The 14,022-nt window shown below is 38.2% G+C and overlaps 1 protein-coding gene across 5 annotated transcripts in view; it reads right to left on the reverse strand.

The window, feature by feature from the left end:
- Positions 1-1,186: 1,186 nt before the first annotated feature.
- The window catches only part of EPS8 (epidermal growth factor receptor pathway substrate 8), a 179,412-nt gene continuing 166,576 nt past the window's right edge, over positions 1,187-14,022 (reverse strand). For all 5 annotated transcript variants that reach the window (XM_032855077.1, XM_032855076.1, XM_032855075.1 and 2 more), the window contains 4 exons: positions 12,342-12,564; positions 5,498-5,678; positions 4,209-4,338; positions 1,187-2,446 (listed from right to left, as the gene is read on the reverse strand). In XM_032855077.1, coding sequence (XP_032710968.1) covers positions 2,333-2,446; positions 4,209-4,338; positions 5,498-5,678; positions 12,342-12,564 — 648 coding nt within the window. In that variant the 3' untranslated portion in view covers positions 1,187-2,332. The remainder of the gene's footprint in view (positions 2,447-4,208; positions 4,339-5,497; positions 5,679-12,341; positions 12,565-14,022) is intronic.

The raw sequence follows: 14,022 nt of genomic DNA on the forward strand, positions 1-14,022 counted from the left end.
GCCAGAATTAGAATGGGTTGGTTACTGAGCTTTTTCAAATCCATCCTTCTATTCTCAGCTTTGTGATCTGGAGCTTTGTCAGGTGTGTTCTCAATAGATTCTGCCCAAAGAATATGCTGTGGGGAGATGGGAAGCTAGAGGGGAACAAGGCACCTGCTCCCTTCGGTCTTACTTCCGGCTCATATTATCATCACCCGAATCACAGTTCTTCACTCCGTAAGTAGCAACTGACCCCCAGTAGGCTCCAGTTACCAGTTCGTATTTTCCGGCACTACCCAGAGCAGCCTCATCACGCCCTCACAGAAGTGTGAGTATCAGCTGGCTGGCATGGTCTCCTGAGGTCTATATCCTTCTCTGAATTCCTGAGGTCACAGCACTAGAAAGGCCATGCCTCCTTCTCAGAGGTTTCTTTACCAGCTCTGGGGTCTTTCTTCTAAACTTCTCAGGTACCAGGAACCGAACTCCCCAGATGTCTGGATCCGAACTCTGCAGTACCTCTCCCTCGAGATTCTAAATTCCGAGAATCCCATCTCTTCCCTTTGTCCCCACAGCCCTGAAGGAAGCAACTGCTTTCTGTAATCGCCACCATTGTGCTATTTTCCATTGGAATTTCATAGCATAATGACATCTTTATAAATTACATCAATTCTTTTAATATCATATATGTCACATTTCACTCAGGCTATTTTAACTCTTCCATTTTCTCTTATCTTAGCCTTACATTTTCAGAGACTTTCAGTAAGGGCTAAGTTATAAATGTGTGTCCATGCTTAGGACATGGAAAAGATCTAGCGACCTTCATCATTCTCGTGTTTGTTTCACTTTGTCCGAGGGGCATCATTTTAGGGAAGATTAGCAACTCCCGTATCTCTCATAATTTGGGGGGAAATGAGACCCTAGAAAGTCGTTTCCTTGTCTATAAAAATAGCTCACACAGTTACTATAGATACCTAAGGAAGCATTTCTGTGGAAGCACTTAGTAATCCTAAGTGCTGTCATACATTTGTTTTTACCCTGAGACCAGCTCTTACCAGATGCTGAACCGTACTAGAAATCAGTTAAAAAATAAATAAATAAATAAATAAATAAATAAATAAAGAGTGGGCCTCTGTTTTTCCCCATTCCGCACAACCCTGGTCCATAGTCTACATACCAAAGATCCCTTTTGCCAATAAGACAGAAGCCATTTATTACCATACAGCAAATACTGTTTATTGCAGACTTTCCAGCTGACTCATGTGAAAAAGGCACTATGAAAATTAATGAATCTAGATAATCTCTCTAAATGGATTTATGTTAAAATATACAACATTCTTACATAACATCTGTTTTATATATGTGAAATAATATAACATTTAATGACAAAAATTGTGTTTCCAAAAATAACATTTGTTGAAGGTTAAGTATCTTTCTTTTCTCTATCTAGAATCTTTCACGGGATTAAAATATGTGTAAATTAAGTGTTTCTTATTACCAGAAAAACTTGACACAGATAAACACATGAAGTGGCCCCAATATCCATTTAACTACTCTTATCAATATTCAGAACTGAGGCCTTCATTAAGCAAAATACTGTAACGCACACCAATGCGGGCTACTTTCTGGGACACATTTTGACTGCATCTGACCTCTCTTCCACTTGTGCTTTCTCATATATAAGAACACAGTATAGATAATAAGCAGAACATAAACTAAATCAAAATACAGGCCATACAAGGAATTGTGATCAACAGAGCCATGACAAGTGACTTGTCTTGGGAATGCTCCATAAATCTGTATTTGCATGTCCAAGGCCTTGTTGTATTCTACAGTTCATTAAATGTTTTTTTTTTTTTTTTAAATGGTTGGCATGAAGAACTTTAAATAAATCTAAATATTCTATCATTGAGTATGTCAAAGAAGAGACCTCAGTAAGCAGAGGCTACTCTAAAGTAAGCTGTGCTCTGAATGACACACCAGGGTCATGGGCAAAACTTAAATTATTTAGATTTTAAATCATGGTAAATATCTTTGTTTTGCTGCAGTAAATAAATTCACCACTGTCAGAAGGTGCCTGCTTACACACTGAGATAGGGGTTGAAATAATTAATCCAATAAAAGAACCCTCACCTTGGTAAAGCAGGCAAAAATATTCCCCGAGGGCAAAACATCTATTTAAAATTATTCAGTTTTAATAAAAATAATGGACCTCTGCTTACTTATGTTTGCATTGTTTCTTTATGGCCATAACTTAGGGATTCTGAGAAGTAAGAATCTGACATTCCCTTCATGGCTTCTTAAAACAAAGCACATTGGAATAATGCCACAGATTTAAACGGAGTTTAAAGACAAATTAGTGACTGCTTCCCTCATCAAAAGACTCCACTCCTGAATCACTGGCCGCGGCACTGATTTTCTCCTGCCGTCTTCGCATGATCTCTTGCAACTCGGAGCTGCCACTATTATCCTGAAAAACAGACATGGTTCAGACAAGACAGTTATGGGATTGTGCAGGCTGAGGGTCATGTGATGAAATGGGTCAGGGTAAGAGTCCTTTGTTTTTCTCCAACTATCTCTTGGGGAGAAGAAGGCTATCCTTCCTATAAAGTGATGCTTCTGGACTTCACTAATACATCACAGTAATCGTTTTTCATTTATGAATTGTGTCTTAAGGCAATTCATTCACCATGCCTTTCACTTGGCCATGATAAAAATAAATCAATAATGTATGTGGAATGCTCCAGATTCCCTGGGAGAAATAAGATATGTGTACAATAAGCATAATATGAAGGCGAATTATCAAAGAACCCTCTGAAGTCGAGCAAGATACTCATCTGCCCATAGGAGATTCTAAATTAGGCTCAAAGATCGGGCTCAGGGTACAGCAAGCTCCCTCCAGAATACAGGAAGGCTCTGACCCTCTGACCTCATGTTAGCTTTTCTCCTTGCCACACTCTACCTACTAACCCTGTGCACCCTGATTATTCTGCTCTCATCAGTGGAAGTTTCTGGCAAGCCAGGTGAGTCATCTAAAAGATGGACTAGATGCAAGAGAAGGGTGTGGTGGGAGGGCAGTTGAGGAAGATAAAGAACCCTGGTTCATATCCAGAGGAACTGAAGGAAGAGACCAAGAGGAAGTGGGCGGTGAGGGCAAATTATACGCAATCTGACACAAAGGAATTCAGGAGTTTTGGAACTTTCTCTCATACCCTTGAGAAGGAAATTTATATACTCTCAATAAAGTTAAAATGTATAATGGTAAAAAAAAAAAAACTGTCTCAGAAAAGATACAATCCTTATTCATATTCAATATATGGAAAGCCTGATCCAGGACATGCCCAAGATCCACCTAATATAGAACTCCCAAGATCAATGTTATAGGACAAATTTCCAAGGAAATAAACTTTCTCCTGAGAGTGGTTACAAGGTTGCATGCATGAAGCTATTTCACTGTGAGTTATTTCACTGTTGAATTTAGAGGATATACTGGCTAGGGGAAATTATGTATCAATTTTACACCAAAGCCAATATTCTTTCAGTTGAGTGGAAGTATAATTTCATGAAAGCTATTAAGAGCTATGAGATATAACAGTGAAACTACTACCCTTACAGAGCTTATTTTAAGAAGAGTAGGAGGAGGAAGCTTAAGGATATTCCATCTAGAAAACATTTCCTCTCGTCCTTTCCCACCGACAACTATGACTAAATAGTTATTCTTCAGCACTCTCTCTTTTCAATGAATATTACCTAATATTTTCCCTCTGACTATTTAGATATATAACAAGACCTAAGACCCACAGCCAGGGTTTTAAGACCTTGTAGCCACTGGCCTACTAGAATCTCCAAACTAAATATTAAGAACAGGCAAAAATTCTGACCTCTTAAGGCATTTACTCATTCAGAAGTGAATGTCCATTACTGTGTCAAAATTTAAATTCCTACAGAAGTAGTTAATGCATATAAAATGAGAACATTAGGCTTTTCATTAAATGTCCAAAAGCATATGCTCCAAGCTTCATGTTACAGGAACATTTATGATAAATTAATCTACTGCAAATGGTCATGGATGGTCTCCAGTGATCAATTACAAAAGTGGAGTCAAATTTAATTCAGCTCTGTATGAAAGAGAAATTGACAACTATGGACATAAACAGCTGATTTCAGAGCTTTCAATTTGCAGTCCACACTCTTGATTAATGCAAACACCAACTTAGGTTGACAAGTCATACCTCTAAAGCAGCTTTTTGTACAGTGATTTGGCTAAAGACTCTGGACCCTTCAGGGCACACTGTCCTCAATTCCTCTTTGTTGAGAGAGAAAAGTTGTGCACCGTTTAATACTCCAAGACTATTGACAGTCCTGAAAAGCACAGGAGAAAGAAAGAGAAATACAACATTAAAAATATTATCTAGATAGGGGTGCCTGGGTGGCTCAGTCAGTTAAGTGTCCTGCTCTTGATTTCGGGTCGGGTCATGATCTCGGGGTCAGGGGACTGAGTCCGGCATCGGGCTCTGCACTGGGCACTGAGCCTGCCTCTGCCCCTCCCCGCCCCCAGCTCATGCTCTCTCTCTCAAAATAAAAGTTAAATAAATTAAAAGTTAAATATATATATATATATGTATATGTGCATGTATATGTATATATATATATATAAAACAAAAGAAGAAAGTTTCTGGTCCTGCCATAACCTCTCTTTTGTAAGTGTTCCAAATAACAAAACTCTTATAAAATGGTACCACAGTGCTTATTCAGAGCAGTGACAAAGGACTTTCATGATGATGACCCTGAGGCTATAGAAGAGGATTATGAAGTATCAAAAAGGAGCCAATTGTATTTAGTATCATTATTGTGGAGTACCAATTCCCTGAAATATGGTGTTTCATAGGGGGAACACATAACTTTCTAGTAACCAGGCAACTGACTAATCAATATATCTCATTTTTCAGTCATGTGGGTATATGAGTTTATAAAATTCTCTTAAATATGTATGATTGAAATAGTTCCTTGTATCAAATACATGTAAAGTATTTTCAGATTTTTAGATTATAGATGAATTGTTGCCATGGCCTTACTAAGGGAAAAGCTCTATTACATTATAATATGTAATAGGTAATTTATCTGTTTTTTATTTGGTTGAGAATCTATATCCTGCAGCAGAACTTTCTGCTATATGCCCTCTAATATCTGGGGAGTCCAGCTAACACCTCAGTTCTACCCTGAGTGACCAAATGAGGGGGAAAGAACGCTACCGCCTCAAAGCTCCTGATGGTTTGCTTAAGGGACCACCAGTATGTAGTCATTATTAACTAGAAAACAGGGTAACACCAAATTATAGTTACAACTGCTTCTTCCATTTTTTTTTAAGCTACAAATACATATAGTTATTTCCTGAGCATGGAACAAATGCAGTCTGGGCTCCCCAAATTTTTAAAGAGTCATGTGTGACATCTTAGCCACCAAACTGAAAGTAAGGCATATGTTACATACAGAAATGCAAAGTCTTTCCAGAGAGACTTACACAGGGCTGAACCCCTTTGACTGTAACCACGTCTTCACATCTTCTGGTGTGGAGTCATACGTGATATTGACAACTGGCACATTCTGCCGTGGCACGTGAAACTTCTTCTGGGCGGCGCTCCGACCGATGGTCAGTCTGTGGATGAGCTCGTCCTGCACTTCCTCCATCTGAGATTTCCTTCCTGCACATCAGCACAGGGTAGGTTATTTTCAAAAAACTATAGCATGTGTCACACTTGGTAGAACCCCAATGCCCCAAATCCTTTGACCCCAAAAGAACTTATAATCTAGTGTTCCTGCCATCTTTCCTCACTGTCCTCCTCACCCAGAACAAATTCCATGATCAATTATTAAAATCACTCCTTGGCTCTTCTCCTCTCTCTTCATTGTACTCACCTGGCAAAATGTCAACCCTTGTTAAATCGAACTTTCTACTTGTTCTGTGCCTGCACCTGCACAGTGAGTATAACACAACAATGCTGAATGATCTCATGTTAAATTCATGAATATGAACCTCAACCAGGCTGCTGTTTCCTGACAATCAGACTGCATTTCCTTAGGTCCATGGTAACAAGTGGGGGTAATTTTGACCCCAGGGACATCTGCCAATGGCTGGACACACTTTTGGATGGTACAAGTAGAGGGGAGGAGGAGAAAGGACGCAACCATCATGTCGTGGGTAGAGGCCGGGACTGCATAAAACATTCTCTGAGGTACACGCCAGTCTCCTACCACAGAGAATTATACCGCCCCGTGTCCACAAGACTCAGGTCGAGAATCAGCCCTAGACCACATAGCTGCCCCTGTTAGATGCGCATGTATTCTCTTCTTTTGTCTGAAAACCTCCAACACTCATTCCCCAATTCCCACCCGGAACTGATGATCTCACTTTCCTAATGTTGAACAAAATAAATTAGTTAGAAGAGAACCTCCATTAAGTTCCCTTAGCGGTTTTCCTCGACCACCCACACTTTCCCCATGCGCTCTGCCTCCCTCCTCTTCCTTCCTTTCCTCCCTTCCTACTACATTATGGATCTACTGTTTCTACACTCCTAAGGCCCACCCCTCTACATGTGCATATTTCCCATCTCCTCTGCCTATTTAAATACTTCAACAGTAATTTCTCTACTTATCTAGGTTATCCATCTTCCTCTTTTACTGAATCATTTCATCAGCATGCAAACATATTTTGTATTATTTTGATATCTTTCCTCTCCCCTGTAAGCCCTTTCTTGACCCCATGTCCCTCTCAGCTACTGCCCATTTCTCTGCTCCCTTTCTTGTTAAACTCCATGAAAAGTTGTTTATACTCACTAACTCCCATTCTTGTTCTCCAATTTTCTCTTGAATTTGTGGCTAAAAAAATGGGCTTTGGGCCCCATTCCCTCCACCACATTTTGCTAAATTCCTATGGTCAGTTCCTAGTCACCATCTCATTTAACCTACTGGCAACATATGACAAAGGTGATCGTTCCTTAAAATCCCTTCTTCCTGTGGCCTCTAGGACACCACACTCACCTGATTTTCTTCCTGTCTCACTGGCCTCTCCTTCTCAGTATCCTTCTCTGATTCTTCTCTTCTGCCCAGTAAGGGCACAATCCTGGGACCTCTCCTCTGCCAGCACTCACTCCATTAATGATTGCTCTGCTGTTTAAAAGCTGATGACTCCCCAAATTATTTCTCCAGTCCAGACTGTTCCTCAGGACTCTAGACCCATATATGCCAACCGTCTACTTGATATATTCATTCGGATGTCTATTAGATAGCTCAAACAGAACGTGTCCAAATCTGAACTACTTCCTGAAGCTTGCTTTTACGCTATATTTCCCAACTCGGTTGATGGTAATTCCATTTCTTCAGTTCCTCTGGCAAAATGCCACGGAGCTCTGCTAGACTCCTCTTTGGCCTCTGTTACACCCAATCATCAGCAAACTCTATTAGGCCTATCATCAAAACATACCAAAAACCTAGCCACTTTACTCCATTTTTTTTGTGACTAGCTCAGTCTGAGCCACCAACCTAGTCACAGGTGGCCTTCCTTCTACTCTCGACCACAGCAGCCCTTGCTCTTCTGTTTTCAATAGAAAAGCTAATGTGATCTTTTTAAAATGTATGTCAGATATTACAACTCTCCAGCTCTAAGCCTTTCTAAGTAATACAAAGTACTCCCAGTAAAAGACCTTAGATGACCATTTTCTGAGGTAACTCTACTGCTCTTGAAGACCTCTGCTCTAGCTAACGGCTTCCTTGGTGCTCTTCAAAATCAAGGGCCTGTACCTAGAATGCTTTTCCCTTATGAATCCACTTGACTCACTCTTTCCCTCCTTTGGACTTTTCACATTTAAAATTGCAACTCCCTCCCCATCAGCACTTCCTATCCACATGGCTTTATTTTTCTCCAAAACCACTTATAATATTCCCTATCAACTCAATCATGTACCTCTCTCCTTTCATCAAAATCTATACCTGAAGAGAAAACAGATTTGTGGCTGCTTTGTTTGCTTTACCTGAAATACCTAGAACAGGGTAGGGACTCAATAAATACTTGCTGAATAAATGAATGACTAAGGCATTCTGCTGAGGTTTTCAGTGAGAGAGACTTTGAAAAGCATCATATACAAACCCCTAAAAGAAAGAGCAGAGAATGGAGGCCACAAGAGATCTATTGAAATCACAGTATTAGCAGAATTTAGTTAGAACTCAATTTCCGGTCTTTCAGTTCATGGCTGCTTTATGATCAAAGTCACTGAAACTACCTTCGATCAACTTATACATTATTGCTCTCCCCAACCCATTTTATGCTTATGGGAAAGATGTGTATATGCAAATATCTTTATGAGAAAAATGGGGAAGAAATTAATGTAGGGAAAGAGAATAATGTACTTGTGTATTTAAAAACATATATATACACATACACATTATATATAATTACATACATAATATACTTATTATATATATGCACACACACACATTATTTGTATATAATCTTTAAGGATTAAGTAGAGAACTAATACAGTAATTCAGTTAACTAATTAACTCGGCAAGTGGCAATGACCAGGCCACTAAGGGAGCTTTTTGTGACTACTCTTTCATGATCTTTTTTCTTTTTTCTTTTCATTCCTTCCTTCTTTTCTTTTTCAGGGAGAATATTTCAGAGTGATTGGTGTCCTTGAAAAATAAATAAAAATGTGAAATAACCAAATAGTTCTTTCATTCTAATTTTTTAAAGCCTTAGATAATCAGGAAACCTGGAGAAGTCAAATGACAGCAAGAGGAGATATGAAGGGTGAGAGGGAGGACTAGCAAAGGGGCGAGAGACCGTGAGAGGGAACGTTGCCGATTGGTTCATTTAAGTAATACACAGCATGCATTCCACTAGTTCGCTTTTTTAATTCACTTCAAACTACGAGGATGTCTCAAATGTGTAAAATGGACAGAGTATCACCACACTAAAAGATTTATTTTCTTATCTATTAACGTAGACACTGCATGATCACCTCTAGTTCACAGCATAACTTTCCAAAGAGTAAAAAACCCTCCTCCGCTGTGCTCTGGGCCTCTGGTTTCCATTTGCAATGTTCTAGCACACAATAACAAACCAGAGTGACTTTACACCTCTTTCTGAAATAACACTTCTGATTACAAAAGATTAAACCCAAATAAAAGGACTAACATTTCAAAGGAAGTGGAAGAAATGCAAAATACCTGAAGCATTGGTATCTTCAAAAGTGATAAGAGAACCTTTTTGAATCCTGTGATAAACCAATTTGAATAGCTTATATGACTCATGGCTCCAAGCAGCCAGTTTGAATAGGCCTGTCTCTCTCTGTTTCTCTCTCTCTCTCTCCTTCTCCCCCCCCCCCCCCCCCCCCCCCCCCCCTCTCTCTCCCTCTCTCTCTCTCTCTCTCTCTCTCTCTCTCTCTCTCTCGCTACCTGCTACATTTTAAAAAACAGGCATGTTGCCTTTTTTCCCCTTTTAAGGTATTTGGTAACTCTTTTCTTTGGAGTATCACTTTTTTTTTTTTTTTTTTTTTGAGTAAGTATCACTTTCCAGTTCCTTCCATTTTATTTTTACCAGAAGTCTAGGTAGTAAGCAGAGAATGTAGGAAGTCTAAAAGGCTTATTTTGAGAGAAATCTGGCAATTGACAAATGTACATTTAAATATGTCTGTTTGGTTCTAAAAGACTGTTGAGAAGACCCTATGTTCATTTAGAAAAACCGTTCTCCAAAAACGTGCTTGCTCAGGAAAAAGTGATCATGAAAATAAGCATTTTATAAAAAGAAATACATTTAGTTAATATGAAACTATGCTTCTGAGTTATCTTTAAAAGGGAACTTTGTGTAGGGAAATGTAAACTTTTATTGTTACAAAGAAACAAGTACAGATTTAATTCAGGGAGAGATAGATATATTTTATATACCAATGCTACCCTTTTACTTAGGAAAAACAGATTCAAAAACGATGAGTCACAATTATCAGGAGAGTTCTCTATCTTTGAAGTGTTCAAACTATGCCCCTTTCCCATTAGGTTATTCTTAGTTTCTTAGACTGGGACAAAGAACAAACTGTCCCAACCCACAGACTGTTCCAAACGGGGACCAGATGCCTACGACCTCTGATCTAGGCCTGGAAAGAGTACAGCAGTGTCAAAGATTACTGTGCTGACGTATCAAGGAAGGGAGACGTTATAAACTTGTGGTAAAAATGAAAAAAAGAACAGTCATTTCTGAGAGGGAAATTTTCCTTAGGGAAATCAATAAAAATATTTACAGAACTTTCTCATCTCAAAACTATGTCTTTAAGTGTCTTTGAAAAAAATAAAAACATCTTTAAAAAAAATACGCAAACATTTAAGAAAATTTAGTAGCACAGCCTACTTCTACACATTTACACATTCTCTCACACACAGTTGTTTTTGCTGCACAATTAATCATTTCTCTAAAGCTTCACTTTTCCATTACTTTTTGGCAAGGTTGGAATAGGATAAGAAGATGGTAAATCAGCTCTACTTCGGAGAAGAAAATAAGGTATAAAAGTAGACTAATGCTTATTGCATTTAGACAGAATTTCTAGAACAACTAAACAGTAATATACATATCTTCTTTTAAAATTTAAACATTTATCAAAAAATGACCACAACTGAATAGATGCAGTTATGACTTACTGAGATGAGAAAAATGTCAGATGAAAATGGAAGTAAAAGATTCAGTATTTACTTTTGAATCTAACCATCCAATGTCAGCTTTAAAGTTAATAGTTCAGGGGTGCCTGGGTAGCTAAGTGGGTTGAGCAGCTGACTCTTGGTTTCAGCTCAGGTCATGACCTCTGAGTCAGGAGATTGACCCCCACCTCAGGCTCTGCCCTCAGGGGGAGTCTGCTGGAGATTTTCTCTCCCTCTTCCTCTACCCCTCCCCCCACTAAAATAATAAATAAACCTTTAAAAAAATAATAGTTCAATACTTGTATTTGAATGGCAGAGATGAGATTTGGTAAGAAGACAAATTTGGGAGTCATTCCTTCTCTACCAATATGGACAATATTAAAAGAGATGGAAATAGATTGATCACTGACAGTAAAAGTAAGTTTATATGGAGGGAAGAACCCAGAACTGAGCCCTAGGAGACGCCACATTGAAAGACCGAAAGACATGCTTTATACATATGCATACCCTTACGTTCACGTCCATACACATGTATTGAAGAAGTTATCTTCCTGGCTCTAATATTCCAAGAATGTTTACATGTCCGGAATAGGTAAAGCAAGGTAATTTTATAATATATATACAAACATAATTTGAAGATAAAATAAGAAAAATTGTCTTAGAATTCTCTTCAAATTTCCAATTTCCTACACTGCTGTTCAACAGTATAAACAAGGATAATCCAAAGTTTGCCACAGTGTCCTTTCAGCTTTCTAAAATCTGGTTTTCACAGAAATCATTTATATAACACATCAAACTTAATGTTACAAACATATGAAGTTGAAGTCTAAATCGAATAAAACCTGAATTTGGAGGGAAAATTTGAAACTGGTATTGGCAGGCTGATTGTGTTAAGTGTGAGTGTGTGTGTGTGTGTGTCGTAAATATGAGGAAGAGGAGCAGGAAAAAAATGATGATGATTCTGATAATGATAGCAGCAAATATTTGAATTGCTCATTATTGGTCATATTGGTCAAAAATCAAAGTTTTTCAACCTCAGCATCACTGATATTTTGGAGCAGATAATTCTGTTGTGGGGAGCTGATCTGTTCTTTGTAGGATGTTGCTAAACAGCCCTGGCTTCTACCGTTAGATGCCAGCAGCATCCACCCAGCTGTGAACAAAACATTCCTCCAGACAATGCCGGATATTCCCTCCAGGAAGGCGGTATGACCATCTCTGGGTGAGAACGACTGATCTAAATGATTTATGTGTACTATACCTCGCTAAATCCTCACAATCATCCTATGAAGAAGATGCCATCATTTGCCCTCACTGTTCGAACATGGAAGTGGAGAGAGGATTATTAAGTTATTGAAGGTTAGTGGCCCTAAGTGGTGTTTCACTCTACAAACTCAAGTATGTTTGGCTCCAGAATCCATATTCAACCACCACAACAGATTGGAATATGTGTAGGAATATACACAATTAAACAGTGGAGAGAAGTTCCCGCTTCTTAGAATTACCTGAAGGACAAGAAACTAGATGAAAGTGTTTGCAATCTATGAAGTAGAGGGCAGGTATAAAGGACCAGTATTTATATTTAATAATGTTTAGTACCCGTAGAACCAACAATATTTTACTTAGCAGTGCTTTTCATTCACGGGAGAAACTGCACATTGTTGCCTCCCTCGGAAACTTACGGTCCACGGGAAGTTGTTTGTGTCTCTGGTTATCTCGCACGATGCTGCCGCCGCTGTCACTGGAACTGCTGTTCTGACGGGTGACATTTGCCGGGATCTTTGGCACAGAAACAGGTGCTGGAGTGGAAGGAGGAAGCGGGACAGGAACAGGAGCCGGTGTTGGAGGAGGTGATGGAGCAGAGGGAGTGTCCGTTGGTCTGGGACCATACTCCATCCTTTGTTTCTATAAAGACAAATCATTAATTTGAAATTGCAAAATTATAAAGCCTAGGCTAGGAAACAGTATATACTTGACAGGACATTGCTGGCTATTTATTTGTAAACTCACCTGCAAATCCATAATAATTTGTGTGTGCGCACACCCTCCGATCTTTTATGATACAATGATCATTAAAAATAATCTTTTAAATATTCTACATATTTGTTTAAATTCAAAATGCAAATTAATAAGTCAAAAGATATATCAATAGCAAATAATAATACTAGTAATAGTAATAAATGTAAAAAAAAATAAAATCTGAACTTGGAATTACATAAGACCAGGGTAGGTCAAAAGATTATGATTATTTTATAATTTCCATCAATATTAACCTCTAATTGCACTGGAAGTTTAAATGTCAATAACATAAAGCATTACTTACTCCTTAGTTTTAAAGTATACTATATTAAGTAATGTTTAATTATGCTGTTTCCATGTAGTTTGTTAAGAAAAAGGATAATATGTCAGTAGATAAAAGGACTATGTTTTAATATAAATAAGTAATTTTTAAATGCTATTAATTTTTTCAAGTCATAACACTTTCTGAAAGGTGAATGTGTCAAAATACACAAAAACTTTCAGTAATTTTTAAATCACAATTGTTAGGGTATTAGAAAACTGTATCTTTGTATATTCCCTATTAAACTCCACAAAAGAGTTAAAAATTTAAACAAAATAATTTTAACTGACATAATTGCATTGTAACAAGTTCCAAATTCCCAAAAGGCAGCTTTTGGTTATTTTCTGTTTTTGGTGTTTTTTAGTAGAATCGAATATACAGAACAATGACTTATAATTCAGGTGAAATTTAGATACAGCACTAGCACAATTTTAGTTATGCTAATATTCAAAATTAACAGGCCTTTTGGTAATCTGGTCCTTTGGTTAGAACAGTATTTACTTCTAATTCCTAAATTGGCCCAAATATAAGGTAACACTGATTTTAGAAGATGCCTCCCCAATTTCCACAGAAATGAAAAATATAAAAATACACAACACACACAGCATTTTAAAATCAAATCATTACTCAAAAACAGAACAAACAAACAAAAACAACCAAAAATCACACCATCATTGTAGCTGTCTTCACAGCAAATGAGTAACACCTGTGGAAACCGGTATGGGAAGAAATCCTGGTTCTTCTCTGCTGTTTCCTTAAAAACTACCACTCGCCACCCAGTGGGTGAAGAAAGTCGGAAAGGTATGAAACAGGCACGAGGAGAAGTCAAAGAAGGGTTTCTAAAGATGTCAGATATTGAAGAGAGGAGGACAGGAGGGGTAAGGGACGAGGCAGGGAAGTAATAGAGGGTAAGATTCCTAAGCGCTCTCCATGAAGTTAGATGGGATAGAAACAGAAACTACTGACCCACTCAGCACTGAAGGCCTACAAACACTCCCAATATATTCAATAATAGACTTTAA

The sequence above is a fragment of the Lontra canadensis genome, unplaced genomic scaffold (genome assembly GCF_010015895.1).
Source record: "Lontra canadensis isolate GAN:19392208 unplaced genomic scaffold, GSC_riverotter_1.0 scaffold9, whole genome shotgun sequence".
Lineage (NCBI taxonomy): Eukaryota > Metazoa > Chordata > Mammalia > Carnivora > Mustelidae > Lontra > Lontra canadensis.